The sequence below is a fragment of the Meriones unguiculatus genome, chromosome 4 (assembly GCF_030254825.1).
Source record: "Meriones unguiculatus strain TT.TT164.6M chromosome 4, Bangor_MerUng_6.1, whole genome shotgun sequence".
Taxonomy (NCBI): Eukaryota; Metazoa; Chordata; class Mammalia; order Rodentia; family Muridae; genus Meriones; species Meriones unguiculatus.
Genome location: NC_083352.1, coordinates 27487568 through 27509166, shown reverse-complemented (window position 1 = coordinate 27509166; position 21599 = coordinate 27487568). Strand labels below are relative to the sequence as shown.

Below are 21599 nucleotides of genomic sequence, written 5' to 3'. Positions count from 1 at the left end.
GGGAGGTCAACCTGGTCTACAGAGTTAGTTCCAGGACAGTCAGGACCACACAGAGAAACCCTGTCTCAAAAAACAAACAAAACAAAAACACTTAGGCAAACAGGTAGGAAATGGCTGAAAGCCAAACTGCGGTTAAGTCAATGAGTGCTTTGACCGTGACAGGAACAATAATTAGCTGAAGAATACTATCTGAGGAAAAAGAGAAGTCTATTGGACTAAGGAGATAGCTCGCCAGGTACTGTTTCCTGACCAGGAATGAACACCTGGGTTGGGATCCCCAGCATCCACCTACAAAACTGGACATTGTGGCACGGGACTGTGACATCAGTGCTGGGGGAAGACAGGTGCAAAGGGGTATGTGGGTTGAGGAGGCCTGATGGCCAGCCTAGCAGAAATGGCAAGCCTCAGGTTCAGTATGAGCCTGTCTCAAACACTGAGGTGGAAGATTTACTAAGAGAGGCATTAGCCTCTGGCCACTATATGCACCCTCATGGACCTACATGATACTCACACACATATATGCACATTCTTTCACTACACACACACTGTAAAGAAAACATAAACAGCAGGGAAAGATATTGAGAAGGTTTACCTTGTCACCCTGTAAAGAATAACTGTGTATAAAAGCCTGCCTGCCAGGAAAGCACAGACAATAAGTCATCTAAGGCACTGGGCATAAGCTAGTTGAAGCAGGGAATTTTGCAAAGTGGCACGGGAAAAGAATGAACATGCGTAACACCGAACATTTCCTGTGATCTACCCAAAGCCATTAGAAACAAATGTTGAGCGATCTCAACACAGAGACTGACGACGTTTAAAATCAGAAATGCACTTGCTGCCTACGCAGAGGACAGCAAGAACTCCCTGTGGCTCATCTATCAACCATGAAAGAGGGAATTATAGCTAATCAAATCAACAATCCCACATAACAAAACCTGCCTTGGGACACTACCAGGGAAAACTGCCGACCAGCCTGTGACTTCCACACCCGTGAGGCAGTCAGGCCACCCCAGCAACCAAGCGCCTTCGGTTACTGGATGCACACAGAGAGAGCTCTGTCACGCAGCCTCTGTCGGTGTTTCCCAACCTCCCTCAGAAAGAAGGAAAAAGTTACGCCCAGAGTAGCGACATCACCCTAGAATTCTTGTAACTCACTGCTGGGGAAAAAAAAAATCCAGTTGATTACTACCTGAAAGGAGAATTCTTACGGCAAGAGGGGATTGGCTCCACACACCTGCTCAGCTTAAAAAAAAAAAAAAAAAAGGAAAGTAGCAGAGGCCACTTAAATGAACAATCACTGGAGAGTAATTAATCCAAGAAAGAATGCACCGTGCCCCACGGTGTTTGCCCACCTTGAAGCATGAACAATTATTAACCTCAGCTTATTCAACTCAAGGTGGTAATGTTCTATTGAGCAGGGACAGCCAGGGAATTACAATGGGTGGCCAGTGGAAAGTCAAGACAAAAAGTTGTTTAATCCTGTACTGTGTTTAATCATCTTACTGTGCAATGGGCTTTTTAAAAACCTAAAAATTCTGGCTGGGGCGATGGTGGCACACCCCTTTAATCCCAGCACTTGGGAGGCAGAGGCAGAGACATCTCTGAATTTGAGGTGAGCCTGGTCTACGGAGTGAGTTCCAGGACAGCCAGGGCTGGTTACAAAGAGAAACCCTGACTCAAAACAAACAAACAAAAATAAGCAAGCAAGGACGGAAGTCAATCAAATCATATTCTGGGCTGACGAGATGGCTCCGTGGGAAAGGGCATTTGTGCAGGTCTGCTAACCTGAGTTCCATGCCCAGAACCCACAAAAGGCGGAACTGGTTCCACAGGGTTGTTCCCTGACCTGTGCACCCCCCCCAGCACTCTTTTTTTCAATGTTTACTTTTAATTTAATTTTATGGGCACATGTACACGGCAGAGCATACTACGTCCAACTTGTGCATAGAGCTCGGAAGAGGATGTCACTGTAACTGTAGTGGGTGCTGGGAACTGAAGCCAGGCCTTTTCCAAGAGAGGTAAACACGCTTTAACTCTGAGGCCATCTCTCCAGCCTCCTAAAAATATTTTTAAAAAAATCATTTCACAGCGAATATCTATTATATATCTAGCACTGTGCTGAAGGATGTGATAGAGATTCCAAACAAGAACTCATGAGGCACAACTCATGTGCTCTCAGGACTTCACAGTCTTGAAGAGATGGGCCAATTTTTAATGCAATTTGAGACCGACTGCGCTACCCTCCCGAAGTGAGACATGAGCCAGAACACAGGGCTACCAAGAGACCTACGCTCAGGATACTTTGTGTTCCAAACTGTTTGAGTCTTTCTTTTATCAACTGCTCTTGAGCACCTACTATGTGTCGCATAAGCAGTTTGGTGCTTTTCCGGAAAAAATGAAATCAGCAGGGCATGAAGGAGAGGGCTGGAACTCAGCAGGCTGAACACTGAGCTGAGTTCACGTTTCTACTGAGCACAGACTGTGGTGAGAACCTAGATCTACGAGAAACAGCCTCATCAAAGAGAGTCAAAGCACGAGTGAGCCTTTGGTGGCCATACTGCACCCCTGCTCATTTAATTCTTACTGATGCACTCCTCAGAACCTAGGAGAAAGAAAAAAAAAACAAAACAAAACCCTGTTGCTGGACTTCCAGCATCTTACACACAGCTTGAGAAAAAGTAGGTCGTTAGTAGATGTCCAGTGATTCTGAGTCTCTTTTTAACTCCTAAGCATATTCAAGAACATGTGTTCAAAATTGCACAGAAGTTCCTTAAAAATTATGTTACACACACACATAATACATACATACATACATACATACATACATATACATATCATCAAGTTAGCAACTGTTAAAAAAATTATAGGACAAGAAGACAGGAATTAGTTTTAATACTTTCTGTTTATGGCGTAAGAGAGGCCCACTTTCCAGGTTCTGTCTACAAGCTTGTGGGAAGGAGCCAACTGCTGGCTCGCGTATGGCATAGAAGAATTTAAGCTTCGTTGTTGACACGTGGGCTGGTTCCATTGTGCGGAGGGCGTGCAGTTTCTCCCACGGAATATGCCCAGTATGCGTTCTCCCTACCCACACTCCACCTCTTATTTAAACAAGGTCAGGAAAGCTACACATAGCTAGAGAAGATTCTCTACACACGGCACTTCCTAATACAAACTGCCTTTTGACATTGCCACCCGGACAAGCCCACGAAGTCTCAAGACCTCCTATGCACTTGTGTCAACCCCCTACGATTCACTACAATCTAAAGTGGAGCTGAAATAGTGTCAAAAGCTTTAATCAGATTGGATATGGAGGCTGAAGATAAATAGCCATCTCACCCATCCTCTTCCTGTCCTTGGGGTCATGCTGTGTGACCATGTTTGGGGAAGAGACCACACAATGAAGCCGTGTCAGTTCCTCTTGCTAGCAAAGTGGCTGTCTTTGTGGACAGAAAAGAACTCTGCTGATGATGCTGTCCCTCCAACAGAGGAGGGGACCGAACAAGGACCAGCCTAGCTTCCAGCCATCCCAATGGGGAGAGGAACGGTGTGTCTTGTAGTAGATGAAATCGAAAACCGGCAACACCGAAACAAAAATAACCTCTCACATTTGTGGGGAAACTTTCCTTCAGGTTAGCCCTACCTGGTCCAGGTGATATAGAAAAAGAAACCCACCTGCTTTCTTATTCCACCCTCAAGCCCACCTCTGAGCCCCAAGTCTATCATTCTAGTTTGGGGGTCTCTTTGTGAACTGCTTATCTGCTGCCCTAACCAGACAAATCGCTTTCTACTGACCCTGTCTCTCAGAAGTCATAAAGTCATGTCAAACTAGATCTGCATCTGCCCAGAAACAAGACAGAAAGCAATTGTGTCCATCTGGATCTTAATTGTTTTCCCAGGTGCTGGTGCTCTCATTTAACAGCCTTAAGACTTGAAGGTGAAGTGTGAATGCATGCGAGAGCAGCCCACACTTCTTGCCTGCAGAGATTTTGTTGTTGTTGTTTCCTAGCCAACAACCAACAGTACTTGTCAACCCTTATCTTATAATCCTGCCCTGAACTGGGACAAGGTGACCCAGAAACCTGGTAAGGTCCATCACTCTAAGCTGTGAGTTTGTGGGTGTAGGCAGTTGCCTTGGCAGCAGTCAGTAAAAAAGAGTCCAGACTCAGTCTTACCTTCCCACGAGGAGGAGACACGAGAAAGGCACACTAAATAGGCTTGGAGCGCCCTTCTTGCAAGACAATACAGCAAGAGGTTAAATAGCACAGATAAGCTACTCATTGAGCACTCACTATAGGACCTTACAAAGCCAAGCCACTCCCTTCAAGATAGGGGTCAGGAAGCAGGTGAATCCATTTCTGTTTCTCCACGCTGTGTAAGCAGATCATACTAGAGTCCTGCATGAAACAACCTTTGTCTGGGCGCTAAGCATACATAACACGCATGACGAAACTGATAATTAGAAACAAAACTTGGCCCCGTGCATGGAAATCATGTTGCCTGGAGATGTTCCACAATTTCCATCTTGGAAAACTTAATGTCATCTTCCACAATTCCCTACGTGTCCCATGATTGGTACTAACTCAGCTGTGGGCTCCTAACATTCCCATTTACCTACAACTCGCCCTGTGAGATCGGAATGCTTTGGGGTTCTTTGCCGTCTCTTGCCTAAAAGAATTCAACACGGACTGAGTTCCAGAATTCAAAGCCAGCTTATAGTTCCAAGCTTGCCCTCTATCTGCTCACAGGAGACATGGAAAAATTCAAAAGACGATGCCAGCAACACAGGAAAAATGAGAATGCTTCCCCAAATGAGCTAACTTGTCCTATTCTAAATTGAACACCATAGTTTTGAGTTTCTGTTTGTTTGTTTGTTTGTTCTTGAGGAAATGGAACCCAGAATGTCTGAGGTTCCCACCTTATTTGAGCTTCATATAACCCAAAGGTTTGTCATAGCATATTGGACCAAGGGTTTCTGAATTCACCCTAGATGCTAATTAAAACTCTTCCTGAGTCATGTTGCTATGGTTACCGAGATTCCTCCAAGTCCTATGACTCTTAAGTGAGAAGTTTTAGTTAAGTTTCTAGAATTTGGGTGCTATTCCCGGGACTGGGTCAGACGGATTCCTACAAGATAGAGGGGTTCAAGTGTCACTTAACCTTTTGTCTGAATATTAACTAAGCTCCTCAGTGAACTCTGTTCATTTCATTTCAGTAATGGGGTTGGAGGCCGATCTGGTTCCGCTAGTAAAGGAGCTCACAGCCAAGCCTACACACCTACAGGAACTAATATGGTAAGAGAGGACTGACCCTGTGTCCTCTGACCACAACCCACGTGCATGTGTGCATGGGCACATGCAGATAAATAAATTAAAAAATAATAATTTAGAAAAATGGCATTAGGCAAGTATAAGCATGCCATCTCAGAGACTCAAGGAGAGACAGTATGTGGCTTGCTCAGCTGATACATGTGAGACAGAATAGAAGGTTAACTTTGTGCTTTTCAGTCTGGTGCTCCACCAGCACCTAGGACTGACTCATACAGGCACAACTTCAGTGTTTTGCTCTCACACACCTGCTCTGTCCCTATGTGCCTGGGTATGTGCTAAGAGGTTAGGAGATGAGCTACAAAGTCTGGCTAAATTGCCAGGGACAGCTTTAACCTTATGTAGATTTCTTCAGCTCTTGGTTCGTTTTTGTCACTTATGGAATATGGCTGGTAATTCACCTCTCCTGGGGGCTATTCAAAGAATTAAATGAGTTATTATATCTAACCTCTGAAAAAAATCCATGCTTCCCCCATAGTAAGTACCTTCTAGTGTGAACTCAGTTACTGAATCATTCATTCCTTCAGGGAGTTAAAACTGTAGCCGAGGGACCAGATAGTCTACAATCAGCAACGGCTCTGGAAGGTATCAACACTGGGGTGGGTAGCCAACGGAATAGCAGAACTGAGAGCAGCGGTTGTGAGAACAAGGCTGTGTTAGATCACATCACAGCCTAAAATGCCTTGATGTTCAAAGCCAAGTGTCACCGCTACTTCTCTCTGTGGTCAATTCCCTTGTTTCCGGCTGCAGCCTAGAAGTTGCTACTCAAACGGAATGCTGGCAGCAACAGGACCAGAGAGGCCGTAGGGGAAGCCTGGCTTTTTATAACAGCAGGGTTCTTCCTCTCTTGATCAAAATCAGTTTTGCTTTCACCAAAAGGGAGTAAAAAAATCCCCAGAATTTAAATTCCATTCACAGTTCAATAGCTTAGAAAAGACATTTATTTTCCTGGGGCCTTTGAAAGGCGTATTAAACCAGCAGTAGAAGAGCAAGGCAGTGGAGAAAGCTGTGAGCTTCGGCAGGTGGACATCAAACTGTACCCTTTTTTAGCCCCCTTGAAAAACCCACATCAGAGGGGCTTAACCATGTGCAAAGCTTCCTTTAAAAAAAAAAAAAAAAAAACAAAAAAAACTGATTCCTAAGGCCTAATTCAGCAGTAATAGTTTCTTGTGCACATGCTTGCTTTACCTACCTAATTCCTGTAGTGTGACCCACTTTAGCCCTCTTTTCTACGTTGCAACAGATGAAGTTTCAGAGTTTTTCCAGAAAACACTGCAGGAGACACTTTGAGGTATGGGGAGGAGGCAGTTTTTTTGTTTGTTTGTTTGTTTTTTTTTTTTTAAACGCAGCAAAAGGAGCAACAACTTGCTAGGCATCCAACCCCACGCTTGACTCAGGCTAGGCTCTATCACTTGTGCACACCCGTTTTTGTTTTTCGGTTTTTTTTTTTTTTTACAGTGCTAGAGATCAAACACGCAGCCTTGCATCTGCTAGGCAAGTGCTCTGCCCCTGAGCTCTATCCTAAGTCCCCTGGTGCTTCTTTGCTTTGTAAGATTCATTCTAAACAGCCAGTCCACGCACTGTTTTCGGGTTTGTTTGCTAAGCACACACACCAAGCAAGAGTTCCTGCTCTCTCAAGGCTGAGCTGGGGCTCTGGGAAATTTACATAAAGCACAGTGGCCTTTGGGCAGACACTGATGCCTGGCAGGCAGCACTCCAGGATGGGCCCAGGCTTTCCTGAGAGGCAGCAAAAGCAAAGGTTTCTGGGAAAGGCCCTAAAAAAGAAAGGTTTTTTTTTTTTTTCTTATAATTCTTTCCACACAAGCTGGTACTCACCTTGACTTTGGAGGTGGTGGAGGAGGGGAGAAGGCCTCCATCCTGCCTCGGTCCTTGGGGAACTCAAAAGCAAAGGAAGCCGATTTGCTCATCCCAGTGCTGGTTTTGCTGTTCTGCCCAGACGAGCCATCACTGGGATGCAGACGGTGCCAGGTAGAGGAGTTTGAATGGTCGGCGCTACTGTTTTCCACTTCTCTTCCCCAACTCTGACTCAACAACTCCTGCCCAACCTCCTCCTCTTCCTCTATTCTGCACTGGCGGCTCCAGGCACCAGTCTGGTATCTTGGCCGCCTCTGGTCCAAGGCTGAAGAGGAGGTGGCTGGTGGGGGACACTTGGCAGGGTCACTGGGGACAACACCATTGGTCTGGCAGGAAGAAGGTAGGTTGGTAGGGACTCTGCATGAAAGCTGGAGCCCAGCGCTGCCGCCGCCAGCGTTCCCATCGCTGAGGTCAGCCAGAGGGGAGGCTGCCGGTGACACTGGGGACCCCCCAGGGCTGCTTTTGGACAACTTGGGGGGAATGGCGGGCTTCTCTTTGGGCGTGTTTTCAGTCGCATTATGTGAATGGCCTTCCCTTGAACTTAGGCCCTGCACAGCCAACGGCTCCTCTTCACCAGCCTGTGAGTCCTGGTTCGAAGGCCCACGTGGCCACTGGACCCCCACTGCAGAGTCAGGGCTGCTCAGATAGATAGTCCTGTGATCCTCTTCTGGATGGGCAGCAATGACGGTAATGGTGGTTGCCACCTGAGGAGCCATGTTTGGGCCTTCCCTGTCCTGGCTCCATCCAGAAGATGCCTTCTGCACCCGGGTATCACTTGTGCATCCTTGGCCCTGGCTGTGGCTGGCTGCAACCTGCTCCGCCTTGGTCTCGGGCCTCGAAGGCACCGGAACTGCCTTCTTCCTTTTAGTACTTTCAGCATAGATGGGTTCGGGCTGCACAGTCTCCCTGGAAAGGGTGGGGGGCTGGAGTTCCGCAGCTTGGCCCACACATTTGCCAGAGGTGACTACGTAGCAACTGGGGTCCTGCTGCTTCCCCAGGGCCGGTTCCTTCACAAGAGAGCAGTAGTCATTTTCAAGGTGGGGAGCAAAGGGGCTGCTGGCGCCGCTGCTGCCACTGCCGCAGGACAGGCCGTCTGAGGAGCCGGCAGCCTCTGAGTTAAGGGACAGCTTCTTGGGGCCCAGGCGGGGTGGGCTGGCTGTGGATCCCTGGCCACAGCACTCTCTGGGGAAGCTCAGAACCCGCTTTTCCTCTTCTGTTGGTCTTGCACACGTTCCCTGCTCCCAGCAGGTGGGTGAGCAGTCCCCTGGCCGCCTGCCAGAGCCCTCGGTGCTGTGCACAGCATCCTTGGATTCCGGACAACAGTCCAGGATGGAGCAGTACTCTCCACCTTCGCTGTCTCCTGAGGGCGAGCACCTTTGGTCACTGTCGTCCTCCGAGGGCAGGGACTCCCGCAGGGGCTGTGGAGAAGGGCAGGGCCTGGGACCCTTGGGACAGCTGGATGTCATCCCTGCAAAGGCAGCTAGCTTCTGGCGGAAGCTCTCCTGAGCTGAGGGCAGCTCTGGCCTCCCAGCCTTCTCCTCCTGGAAGCTCACTGGCTGGAAGGCAGTGTTCCGATCCGCTCGGGGCTCTAGGTTATGCAGTCCGACCATAGTATAGGTTGGGGGGCAACGAGAGTTTCCATCTGTGCAGGCAAGGGGGCCCGCAGACTTCTGCATTCCTCTGAAGCTGCCCAGGTAAACTATTGGCCCATCTTCCTGTTTCTGAAGAGGGAGCTTGCCCGGGGCTCGTCTCCAGCTGACCTACACAGCCCCAGGGTTGAAAAAAAAGTGTTACACTTTATCAGAGAAGGGAGAAGAGAGAGAGAGAAAAGAGGCAGGTGATAACGCTGTCACCTGTCTCACACAGCATGCAGGGAGGGCGAGCAATGCCCATGCTAACCTTTGACCTCCGTAGTGCTATGACCATGACTGGGGCACCCAGTAAGCCGTCTGTCTTCCTAGATGCTGAGCTATGCATCCCACTCAGGGATGATAATGCTTTTTGGCTTATGTCTGTCAGGTAAGAAAAATCAACACCAAAAAAAAAAAAAAAAAAGAAAAAGAATGAAAACTCACAACCGCTGGATGAAACAATTCCACTGATTTGGAAACTAGTTTGAAATTTTGTTCAGTGCTCCCTTATGCCAACCAGTTACTCGATAACTCAGCTATGGCACAATCCTGAAGAAACAAGCCATTAACGACTTCTTTTTTTTATTTTTCTTTTCTTCTTTAAAAAATTATTGTTATTATTCTGTGTGTATGCGTGTTTGGACTGCATGTATGTCTGAGCACTACCTATGCGTGCCTGGTGCCCAAGGGGGATGGAAGAGGGCAGAAGAGTTCCTGGAATTGGAGTCACAGTCTGTTGTGAGCGCACATGCCAGTGCTAGGACTCAAGCCTGGGTCCTCTGGAAGAGCAGCTGTCTCTCCAGGCCCCCTGTATGATTTTTAAAAAGCACTTCATAAGAGAAGTAAGTGCAGGCTAGCAGGCAAAAGGATGGTTTCTGAGCTGAATCAGGCTTCCTGGCTTTTTGGTAGGCTTTCCTTGAGCCATGACACATAGCTGCCCTTTCTTTCAATTGACAGCAGTCACCTCAGCTCCCACCTGCTGGACTAGTTGGACAACAAGACAGAGATGTGACCTGCTCATTCCTACCAATGAAGCTACTCTCCCTCTCTCCTTCTCCTCTTACCCACTCCCCTCTGCACAGCACTGAGGCCTTGCAAGAGGCTCCTTACCCAGGAGATTCTGAAGACAAAGAGGCATTGGCTTATCTAGGTGAAAGTTGAAGGTGTCAAGCCTGGCTGGGTGAATGGGTGTGGCCAGCTCAGGGAAAACAGAACAGCACTAAACAGGACGGAGTTTGCTGCCACCTCAGGAAATGCCTCTCTTCACATCAACCTCTCGTGGTTTAAAACTGACCTTTGTTTTCACATGCACTCACACACCCTTCCTGGTTCACTGAGGAAATCCAGGACACTGGAAGAGGTCACTGTGGAACGAGATTTCTTAGAACGTCTCAGGCATATACTCTCAGAGACACGTCCACGGACAACAGCCTCCAGCAGCCCTGGCCCACACACCCTCTCCATAATTATACCTTCCTAAGGGTTTCTTTCGGGAGAAGAAGAAAGGTCTAACCTCCAGGGGTATAAATGTTTAGTGGTCCTAGATGGAGCTGGAACAAAAAAAACCTATACTTCAAAACTACAAGTATGAAGGCTGGGGAGATGACTCCAGGGGTAAAATGCTTACTATGCCAGCATGCAGAGTACAGATCCTGAGTACAGATCCCCAGAAGTCTGGTAAGAGGCTGGGGTCACCCCGAGTGCTGTGAGTGGGCAGAGACAGGCAGATGCTGGGAGCTCATTGGCTAGCCAGTCTAACCGAGAAACACTGAGTTCCTCAAAATAAAGGGACTGGAGTGGCAGCTTAGCAGTTAGGAGCACTTGTTGCTCTTCTGGAGGACCTAGGTTCGAATCCCAGTGTCCACATGGCAGCTAACAGCCATCTGTAACTCCAGTTCTGAGAATCAGAAACCTTCTTCTGGCCTCTGCAGGCGCCAGACATGCGCATGGTGTACGCCTATGCAAGCAAAATATTCACACATGTAAAATAGAAATAAGCAAATATTTAAAAATAAATAAGAGAATAAAAGGGTAGAGAGCCACCGAGGAAGAAACCCTAGTGGACCTCTGGCACACACACAAGTACATGCATACATACTCCCCCAAATACATGTACACACCTATACACGTACAAATTAAAAAGAAAAGCTACCAGCATGGACTTTGGCTGAATAACAAATAATTATTATAAGGAATTGGTGCCAATGTATTAGATGTGACTGTGCATTGTGGTTCTATAGTTTAAGGCTTTATATCTTAAATGTATGTGTTTATGGTTTCCCTTACAATGAACAGGGAAGGGAAGTGGGTGGAGAAAGAGATGAAATCATAAGTTGATGGTTGCAGAAGCTCTGGGTGGATGGTAGTCACCGTACTGTGGCTGCCGCTTCTGTAAACATCTAAAGTTACAGCCGGTAATTTTAAGCTTTTGTTTTTCTTTGCTTTTGCTTTGCCTTTTATCAGTCTCCAAAGCAGGGGGAAATAAATCCTTATGTACTGAAATGATTGATAGTACCCTAAGGAAAGAAATAGGTAGCTAACGGGAATAGCCAAAGAGCAGCTGTCTGGGAATGACAACCTCACGGCAAGCTAGTAGGCAGCTATCCTGCAGGATTCTTGCTGCAAAAGCCATCCCTGCCTGCCAGCCAGCCAGCCACCATGTGTTAGAATAGGAACAGCCCCTGTGAGAATACTAGCTGGGTTAGTCAGCCTCACCTTTGGGACTTCAGCCCCCAGGCCGGCCTCCGTCCACAAGTCAGAAGTCTCAGAACTCATCATGGTGGGCTTCACAGCAATAGTGGGCTTTGAGTAGGCCAAGCCATTCACACCTTCATCTTCTAGGCGGCAGTTCTCGGGCCTGGCAGGCAGGCGAGTGACAGTGGGTAGGCTGCTGGCTCTAGCCTTGGGGCGGCCAGCTGTTAGCTGGTGGTCACTCCGCAAGCAGAAGCAGTTCTTACAAGATCCAGGTTTCCAGATGTGCTCCACAAAGTCACTGCACGCAGACATTTTTGGGCTCTCGGGGTTCAGTCGAATGGTCTGGAGCACTGTGAGCCGGTAGGGTGCGAGTTCATCTTGGGCCCGGCTCTCTGATGTGGTCTTGCAGGAGGGAGGGATGGGTTCCAGATCAGCTCTCTAGAAGGAAGATCATTGCCTGATTAGGAATCTGACCCACAATGAGAGGCATGCATTAGCAGTAAGAGCCTGTGATGAAACTGGAGATGAGGAAGAAGGAAGTAGAGACGTAAAGATGGCCAAAGGGGAATTGTTCTTTTATTCTCGGGCCTGAGCTCAGCTGTCACGAGCTCTCTGATATCATTAATGTTCCTTAGTTGGACAGCTTTATCAGAGACTGTACAAACAAACTTTGCCCCCTTTTCTCAAATAGGGAGTTTAACAGGTATTCCAGGGCCTCGGAGAAGGGCTCAAGAGGGAGAATGCTTGCCATGCTCATGTGAGAGTCTGGCTTCAGGTCTCCAGCACCCACTGAAAAGCCAGGCATGATGGCACACATCTGTAATCCCAGCAGTGGGAGGTAGAAACTGGAAGATTCTAGGAGCTGGATGGCCAGCCAGTCTAGCCAATCAGTGAGATATCCCCATTTGGTGAGATATCCTGTCTCACAATAACAAGTAACCTACGATAGATGAAGACACCACTTTCAATATGCACATATTTCCACATGTGCATGTAAGGACACACACACACACACACACACACACACACACACACCCTATTTCAGTCCCCCCAAACACAGAGTATTTTGGAGTTTAAGATGAAAAGAGGCTTGTACCTAGTCCCTACATTCTTTCAGAAACTGGGGTGTCCAAAGCGTGGGTCACTGCCCCAAAACAAGAAACATAAAAGAGTAGCACATATAAAACCTAGGGTTTATAGGTAATAACATGCAGGTTTTGAACAAAAGGAGAACAGAAGCAGGCAGGGACTTTGAAATGGAAACTGTTATCCACACGTCTGATAACTTGTTGGAAAACGGGAGAGGTGTGGTGCTGGCTTGTTCCGTGGGGACACCTTGTCAGGACGTTTGGCATTATGGGAATTCTGCCCCCTCCCCTTGCTTAATCTACGCCATTCAATTCTGTGCTGAGGTAAACAAAGCAGGGTGCCACATGCCAAGTTGGAAACAGAATACAGAAATGCCTGACTCCACAGTCCTGGCCTAAAAGAGACTGGGCCGGAATATGAGAGAAGAGGTTATCCGGTAATTTTTCCCCTTATCATCCCTTAGAGAGAGGCAGTCAGTCACCCTTGTCAAAACAGTTCATTGCTCCTGAAAATAGATATAAAAGCCCAATTTGCTCCCATAGTCCTCGGTAAATTCACTCCCCAGGAAGAACTCAAAGGGCTATAGCATTACCCAAATAATCCAAATAGCATCCCATATGATAGCTGTAAATTCCATTCTACAGGTACCAATGTTACAGCAAAGACAAAGACTGGGACCTGGCTATCGGCACCAAGTTTGCTGGTCCTAGGAACATTAAACTGGTTTACTGGACCACCGCACGTCAACTTCACCTTGTTCATGATACCAAGTAGCTTGCGTCATGCGCTTGCTGCTCACTGCTCCTTTTTCTTTACCGAGGATGATTTGGCATCCTTTCAGAGAGTGCTCTAGGAAGAAAATCTGAACAGATTCTCCTTGAACAGGGAAAACACTGCCCTTGGGGTTATACTCCACCACATCTGGTGAGAATTTGCCCGAGGTGAATTCTTTCTAGGCAACCAACAGGACTAACCAGCTAGAATCACCAGGAGCTCCAACGCTCCAAAGATCATTCCAGACTTCTTGTGGGAAGCACTTGGCCTGCCTCGCATCTCCCCCACTCACAGATGAGGTCCTTATCCAATGAGTATAGAAGCCAAATGTACCCCTACTTCACCCAGCTAATGAGAAAACAGCGTCAATGTGAACACACACTCTGAAATCAGAATGTTTCTGCAGTCACAGCAGGGTCTTTCTTTAACGATGCTGGCTAGATTCTTCTCCTCCCAGTAAACCCAAATAACCCATTCTTCTCTGCCAGATCTTCCAGAAGAGGCCACAGGCTTTCAACAAGCAGAGTAATCATGAGCAGATTACGTCTCTCTCCTACAGTCACCAGCACCAGAGAACTAAACTATATGCTTGCTGCTAAATTTTGTAATGGGGGGAGGGGCAGGAGTGGGGGTGGGTAGGAGGAGGAAATGAGTTTGTCATTCTAGGGACTCTGATTTGGGAAGCCTGACTAGATCTGCCGGGTCACAGCCAACCAATGCTCAGGCCCAAGTCTCCTATAGTCAAGGTCCTAGTGTCCCTCAGTGGGCTTTGGGGAAAGAGCATGGACAGTAGCTTTGAGGAGTTCCGCAGCTTCCCGGGAAACTAGCTCTAAGTCAGGATGAGGGAGCTGAGGAGATTGGCGTTCACCCACCTCCTCAGAGGCGGCTGCACATTCACACAGAAACAGTTTTGGGTGGCCACATCTCACTTCCTCTTCAGCAGGCAACCCAGAACATCCGGACACCCACTTTCTAAGGTTCCCCCTCTTTTTCTTTATAGCCATCAGCTTCTGACAACCCAGAGAGTTGAACAGTAGGCTCTTGATTATTATACTGTCCTGCCAGAAGCTACCTTGAGACCACTCACTCATCTATGAGCGCTTTCTTTGCTCTCTTCCTCAACTCTGACATGTTCTGCAAGCTGACCACAACACAGACCATACAACTGCCCAGAGACACAAAGGACTTTAAGGGGAAATCACTGAATAAGGGAAACAAAGGAAGCCCTGGACTCCCCACCAGCGTTGACTCACTATGTCCTGCAAAAACTGGTTTCTTAGTCTCTGCAAACAGAAACTGCCACCTTGCCTTTGGAGCTAGAAGAAGCGCTTCAAGATGCGCTTCTGTGCCTGGAATTGTCTCCTGTTTGCTTTGAGTTAAAAAAAAAAAATGATGAAACATGCAAGTGACACTCACGAAGCAGGAGTAGGGAGCCCTAAGTAGTGCCAGCTTTCCACAGCCTGGGAATGGCACCTTCCTAGCTCACATTCCTACCTCAAGAGGGTAGGTGGGCGCCCAGAATTATGCAAATTCTCTCATTTCTCAGTGGGAGGCTGCAGTGTGAGATTAGGAAAAAAGATCTCGGCATTCTTTGTGATCCAAGTCATGATAAAATAGCCTTGCCTCTGCAAACTTCTGCACTAGGTTTGCGGCTGCGATTCACAAGGTTGAGCTGTCAGATACACCTCTCCACCTCATCTCAAAAAGAATCTGAAGACTCAGGGTGGCCATCTCCATTAAACTAAATATCTTGGCTCCAAATACCCCTCATTTGCTTATGCCTTACCCGATAGAATCCCAGAAATCTTTCATCTAAATAATACTGTTTTTTATATATTACAAAGAAATTAATGCAATACCAAAAAAAAAAAAGCATGCATGGAAAGTATATAGAATAATGCATTATATTCCATTGACTGGAGTGGTCTAGGCACAAAGCAGGAAGTGACCATCCTGGCACCTACCCCAGAACACAGAGGGTAAATTTCGACATTTAAGTAACTTTTTATTTTCTACTTTGTCCATTGCTGAGCAGTCTAACTGAGCAAGAGGAGTGTGGAATTGAAGCCTATGCAGTCTGAACCAATAAGGGGGGCAAAGTTCTAAAGGACCCCAGGAAAACCAACTTGCTTTTCCTGGGGCTTCCTGTCAAATTTCCTCAGAAGGGCTGCAAAGGATAGTTGAGAGCAGTGATCAGTTAAACCTGATCATACCTGACTCTGGACTGTATCCACGGCAAAACTCCTCACCCTTAGATCTTTGAGCTCTGCAATCACCTCTGCAAAACCATGCTTGAGCTTTACCTGGGAGAGCAGGCGCAGTGAGCGAGCGCTGTGGGCTGAGGAAGCTCAGCCGCCTCCATTCCCATTCCCAGGACTCACAAGTGGAGAATCTATTTACCAAGTGTAAGCGTGCAAGCGTTGTGCATGTGGGTGTGTGCGCCCGGCTGGAGAGGGGGCAGCACGAGCAAAGGTTGCGAGCCTGCCCCGGGTACGGAATGCTCACCAAGGTTCGGCAAAAGGGCATCACCTTCCTTCAGAGATCAGCTGCTGCCTAAAGGTGTTTTCCCTGGACCCCCTGGTCTTCACCTCCGGGTCTGCTCAGAGCAGCCCAGACGGCCTCTGCCCCTCTGCTCCTTTGACAATACTCATGGCAGAAAGCAGTCCCCAAAAGACACAAAACAGCGCAGCCAGACCAGCAAGACCAGTAAAACCATCACAGCAGTCGGTCGCCCTTCCCGGAACTCCAAGGAAAAGTTTCCCGGTTTCAAAGCGAGCGTTTCTAGAATGAATTGAAAACACCCTCCGATTCCCCAGCCTTCCGGGCTCGGCGCCTGCACAGAGGGCACAGCCCGGCGCACGCGGTCCGGACTCTCCACGCTCTCGGATCCGTCGCCTGTCACCCCGAGGGACGCCAGCAGGGGCTGGTCCGCCGGGCCACCGCAGCGACCCCGCGAAAGCCCCTGGGCCGCCACGTTCGCCACACAAAAAGCGGCGGGATGTGGGGAGAGTGTGGTGGGCTCACCTCGGGGCTGCACTCCCGCAGCCTCGCCGTCGGAGGCCTAGCCGTCCGCTGCCCCGCCGGGCGCCTCGGAGCATTGTCTGGAAGCGTGTCTGCGCGCAGAGCTTGCCCGGCCGCGGGCGGCTGTCTTCTGCCCGGGCCCGGCGGCCGGGTGGCAGCTGCGATCGCGGCTCCGCCCCCTCCGCCTCGGGTGACGCCGCCCGCCCAGCTCCGCCGCGCCCCCCGCAGTCCTCGCCGCTGCCCCGCGTCCCCACAGGGCCTGCGCGTCCCGCCACTCCGCCCGTCCGCGAGACCAGCCAGGCGGGCTGGCCGCCCCCTGCCCAGGTCCCCAGCAACTCCACACCGCGCCCCGCCCTCTCGCTCGCCACCGAGAGGCTCCGCCCCCAGCCCTAGCCTTGGCGCCCCTCGACCAGGAGCTGAGCCCCCTAGAGCGTCCCCGGCTCAATCCCTGCCCGGCGCAGTTCTTTTTGGATGAGCTCCGGGGCCCCCAGGCTTGCCTAACCACAATGCACACATAGGTGTGTCGGGGTAGGTGCATTCTCATCCCTCCATCCTTTTCACCCTGGGAGACCCTGGCTGGGAGCGAGAAAAGGGACAAAAAACGCACAAGAGAGGGGTCGGGAGGGCAATAATGAGATCAAGGGCGGTGGGCTGTGAAAGGGGCGTGGGCAATTTCACTGCCACTTACTGTTATCCTAGGAGAGCCGTGAGCTGGCAGGAACAGGGCTGGCAATACTGGGAGATTCCAGGTCCTGCCCTGCTCCTCTTGTCCAGGCCTCTGGCAAATGGCTCAGCACATCTCTTTGAACTTTAGTGTTTAGCAGCGGAATGCAAGAGTTGGCCTGGAGGACCGGCCTTCAATCATGCTGGGGCACCCAGGTCCTCCACCTGTGTTTACACCGTTTCCAGCGCGTGAGTCATTGGCTGAGATACAACGAGTTCGAGATACTGTTCCTCGGGCGAAAAGTCTTTTTAACTTCCAGGAGGAGGACAGCCTATGAACCAGCCAGTCCCCTCCCTTCCTCCAGCTGCCTGAGTAGGACAGACTTGTACCTTGACCTGGGTGTTCCCTAAGCTCCCAGGCGCTGAAGTTGCCTCTCAGTGTCAGGCCTGAGTGAAAATGGAAAAGCCCCCACAAACACACCTGGCTGCTTCCCTCTGCCCCTCTGCTTCACAGAGGCAGCTGAGTGTAACTCCTCCTTGGGTCCTTCATCAGGATGACTCCACTGAGGGAAGGAAAAACCCCAGAACCACCTCAGAACCCCAGCCTTCTTCCTCTTTACGTGGAGTTAAAACAGCAAGACTATATAGAAGATGAAGAGGGAGAAGATATGTTCTGGGTATGTATAGCTTCTATGTGAGACATGGAAAGGGACCATAAGGATTGTTTACTCATCATTCAATGTCTCTCGTTAGTCCTATGAGTATGGACAGAATGAAAGGGAGGTGTAGACAGATGACAGCAGTAGTAACACTCATAAAGAGCCTACTTTGTGCCAAGCAACTCCAGAGGGCTTGGATAGCACATTTTACACAGCATAAAAAAGGCCCGGAGGGTCATACCATTTGCCAGAGTTCCTCAGTGAATAGTGGTAGTATTAAGGCTGGAACCAAGGGCTGCCTGATTCCACTGATAATGTGCCACGGTGCCCTACCTACCAGGGCAATTTAGACCAACATGAGGGAAAGTCATTTCAACAAATACACAAGGAAAACTGGTTGAGCTCTGGCAGCATTCCGTTCTGAGGAAGTATCCAACACACTTACAAAGACACCAACCAGAGCAGAAGGTGCAAGCAAGCAGGCAGGTATGAAATGGCCTGTACTGGAGAAACAATCCAGATACAAGAATGCCCACCATTCCTTTACACTGAGCCCTCTCTTAGGGTTGTTGAGACATTCATGGTTCTCGGGACTCAGGCTCCCCATGTCTTTCAGTTCTTTCTCTGTAAAGTCTGCTCCAAGAATCGCAGCCACCTCACAGGTTAAATAAAAGTCATGCCAAACACACTTCACACTTTTTACTCCCTTTATTTAATTTATTGTTAATGCACGGACAACCTAAAGAATATAATTGAAAGGAGCTAAGTTTGCAACGCGGTGAGACTGCTGACTCTATAGCACGCCACAGCAAACGAAGGGTTAATCTGGAGATTCTGCCCAATAAACCATTTTCAGATGGTTTGCCACGCTCATGGGAGATAAAATGCACAATACTGCCGCTGCTGATCCATACGTGGCTTCTTTCTTATGCCAGCAACGTGGCTGCAAAGAGGACTTCAGCCTGCCTAATGAAAAGAATTAAAATAAAAAAAAAAAAAAAAAAAAACTTCAAAGATTTCTGAGTGGCTGAGATGTACATGAAACGCCACCCACTCACAGTGTTTCTCCTGCAGCTGTTCAGTGTGCTACATCCTCTGTGAAGCTGGAAAGCTGATGCATGTGGGGAACATTCTGCTTAGACTTGCACCCTGCACCCTGCAATGCAGTGCAATTTTTGTGTGCGCGGCATCGTGCATCTGGCAGCTCACTGGTTGGCTTTCACGTTGCCTTCTATCTACTCAGGGTTTGCGCTCCCTGATAAGGATCAGAGCTTTCATACGAGCAATTCTCTTGGGTGTTTTAGTGCTTAGGCACTATTCTGTACAAGGGAGCAGTTAAGTTTTAGGAGTTTGAGAGACAAGATTGAGACAGGGGGTGCTTTGGGGCAATGTAAAGTAGTTTATAGCTGGAAAGTCAAAGAGGCAGAATCAGGAAGTGTGTGCCATTAAATTATCCCGGGGAAAAATGCAAGCTGGGTATTTGAGAGGGCTCAGAGAGCATGAAGACTGGGCCAAAGAATTCTCATGCATGGTCTTTCTCCATAGGGATGAAACAGAAATGCCTCTCACCTTAATGTCAGAAAGGTGTTCAATTTCAGTCAATGAATATTTATTGAGTTGCTTTTACTTAGGAAGCACTGGATGCGATTTTATAGGGAAAACAGTAAGAGACAAATAGAAGCTCTCTGTAGGGAATGGTTATGAGTCAGGGCAGTGTAGAAAAACAGAGACACAAGCAGTCCTTTCATGGGGGAAGGGGCCCTTGCACATTGAGAAAGGTTGCTATTTTGGGACAATGGGGACTTTCCAGACTGAAGGAATGGTATCTACAAAGGAATGGACGTGGGAGTGGCCTAAGGCTTCTATGGCAATCTGGCTGGAGCTTGATGACAGGAGACACAGTAGAATTGTAAGGTGACACTGGATGGAAAGGGCTGATTTCCAGGTAAGCTCTCCAGAAAGCAGGTATTTCTGAGGAGTAGGGTGATGTCACCTAAGTTAGTTGCTCTTCAGTGCTCCTTGGATCTTGTATTCCAGATGGACTATGAGGTGGAAAAAGAGATTAGAAACAAGAAGTATGACACAGCTTTTATCTCAGGTCCAAATAAGACACAGTGACCTTTGATGAAAGAGACCAATGATGGGTACTGTTGGCTTGGGAGAAGGGCAAACTTGAGACCGCTATAAGACTGATGGAGCAGGTGCCGTATTTACTGCTCACATAATGAAATGCTGACTGTGTTGCGCTGAAACTGCGCAGTGATGTATTCTGCTTCTCTCATTTAAACCTTACAGAACTGGTGTAGAGGGCATTAAGAAAGAAGACAGAGGAATTAATGATTCCCAGCAGAATTCCAATCTCTAAGCATTGACAAGACGATAGTATCCTTAACAGATAAGAAAGATAATGGAGCTACATCTCAGTGGTAGAAAGCTTGCCTGCAAGAAGGAGACCCTACATTCAGTTCCAGCATCAGTCTGGCAGAGGAAAGGATGGCACGACAATCCTGGGAGAGATGCTAGGAGCCATATCTTCAATAAGGACGAACACCAATACTAAGCCGTGGAGGATGAGAGAACACAGTCGTCTAGAAGAAACCATAAAAAAGGAATGCCGGCCCCTTTTCCCCCAGACTTTAAAAATCCCGACTGCAGCAAATCCTGTCTGAATACAAGAAATCTTTTGAAGAGCAAAGAAGAGGAGTTGTCACGGGAGCTTCAGGCTTCGTTACTTGCATGAGCTGGGGATAGTCTGAGATAAGCTTCAACTCTTAATTACTTTGTGGATCGCGGCAGAAGGCCGCAAAAGACACTACAGAAGAAAGAATCCAAGCAGACAGGTGGGCTGTATGACTTGGGCTAGACAAGAACCCACACGGAGAGCAGGAACACGCCCTGGCTGGGTGGTAGTGGCTACACGTCAGGAAATTAATATCAGCAAGCTGTAAGCACATACACTTGAGAACTGGGGTTGACATCAGGGCTAAGCTGGTGGCATTCAGGGTCCCAAAACCACGGTAGCAGAGGTTGAGAATGAGCAAGAAGGAAAGGAAAAAAATCTTCCCCCAAAGTTGTGACAAACTCTCATGGAGGCGGGAGGGGCTGGCATCAAGGTCACTTAGCAGGTATGACTTTTGTTGGGCAAGTCTGATGACCTAAGTTTGACCCCTGGAACTCAAGGAAAGTTGGAAGGAGAGAACCAACTCCATAAAATTTTCCTCTTACCTTCAGATATCCATCATGACCCTGTACACACACATACATAAGCCACACACAAATAATAATAATAATAATAGTAATAATAGTAATAAACAGCAACAATAATACCCTCTGCACTCCTTCTGTTCCACTAGTGAGTGACATTCTTTACAAATCAGAGAAAGGGTGAGATCTGGCAAACATTCGCATTCTACATCTTTCTTCCCCAGAGTGTTGCCATCACCAACCCAGAACTATTTCTTCCTCATCTGAGGAAGTCTTCCCGGCTCAATGTAATTATATTGTCACATCCTTGTAGGTAAAAAAAAATTTTTTTTTTTAATTTTAAATTCATTTAGTGTGGATAGGATGTATACACATAGCTGTTGAGGAAGCTGAGGCAGGAGGATTACTTGAGCCCAGGATTTGAGGTCAGACCTGGCAATTCAATAAGACACGCATCTCACTGCAAAGCAAACAAACTAAATTACATTAAACTGCTAGGTTGAGCTGGGGTGCAGTCGGTGCTAGGGCGCCTGTTTAGCATGTGTGAGAGTTGACCCCCAGAATCCCACCTCCAAGTAAGGTTGGTCCCCATTCCAAAATAAAGAACCCAAATTAATTTTTGTTTTGTTTTTCAAAATAGGGTTTCTCTGTGTACTTCTGGATGT

At 48.2% G+C, this 21599-nt stretch overlaps 1 protein-coding gene across 2 annotated transcripts in view; it reads right to left on the bottom strand.

Moving 5' to 3' along the window:
- Window positions 1-17176, bottom strand: part of Prag1 (PEAK1 related, kinase-activating pseudokinase 1) — a 52038-nt gene extending 34862 nt beyond the window's left edge. The window contains exons 1-3 of one of the 2 annotated variants that reach the window (XM_060381616.1): window positions 17097-17176; window positions 11546-11962; window positions 7161-8959 (exon numbers count right to left, since the gene is read on the bottom strand). In XM_060381616.1, the coding sequence (XP_060237599.1) occupies window positions 7161-8959; window positions 11546-11836 (2090 nt within the window). In that variant the 5' untranslated portion in view covers window positions 11837-11962; window positions 17097-17176. Of the gene's footprint in view, window positions 1-7160; window positions 8960-11545; window positions 11963-16411; window positions 16540-17096 lie in introns of those variants that run through there. The other variant, XM_021664367.2, reaches the window with a different exon arrangement.
- Between the last annotated feature and the right edge of the window lie 4423 nt (window positions 17177-21599).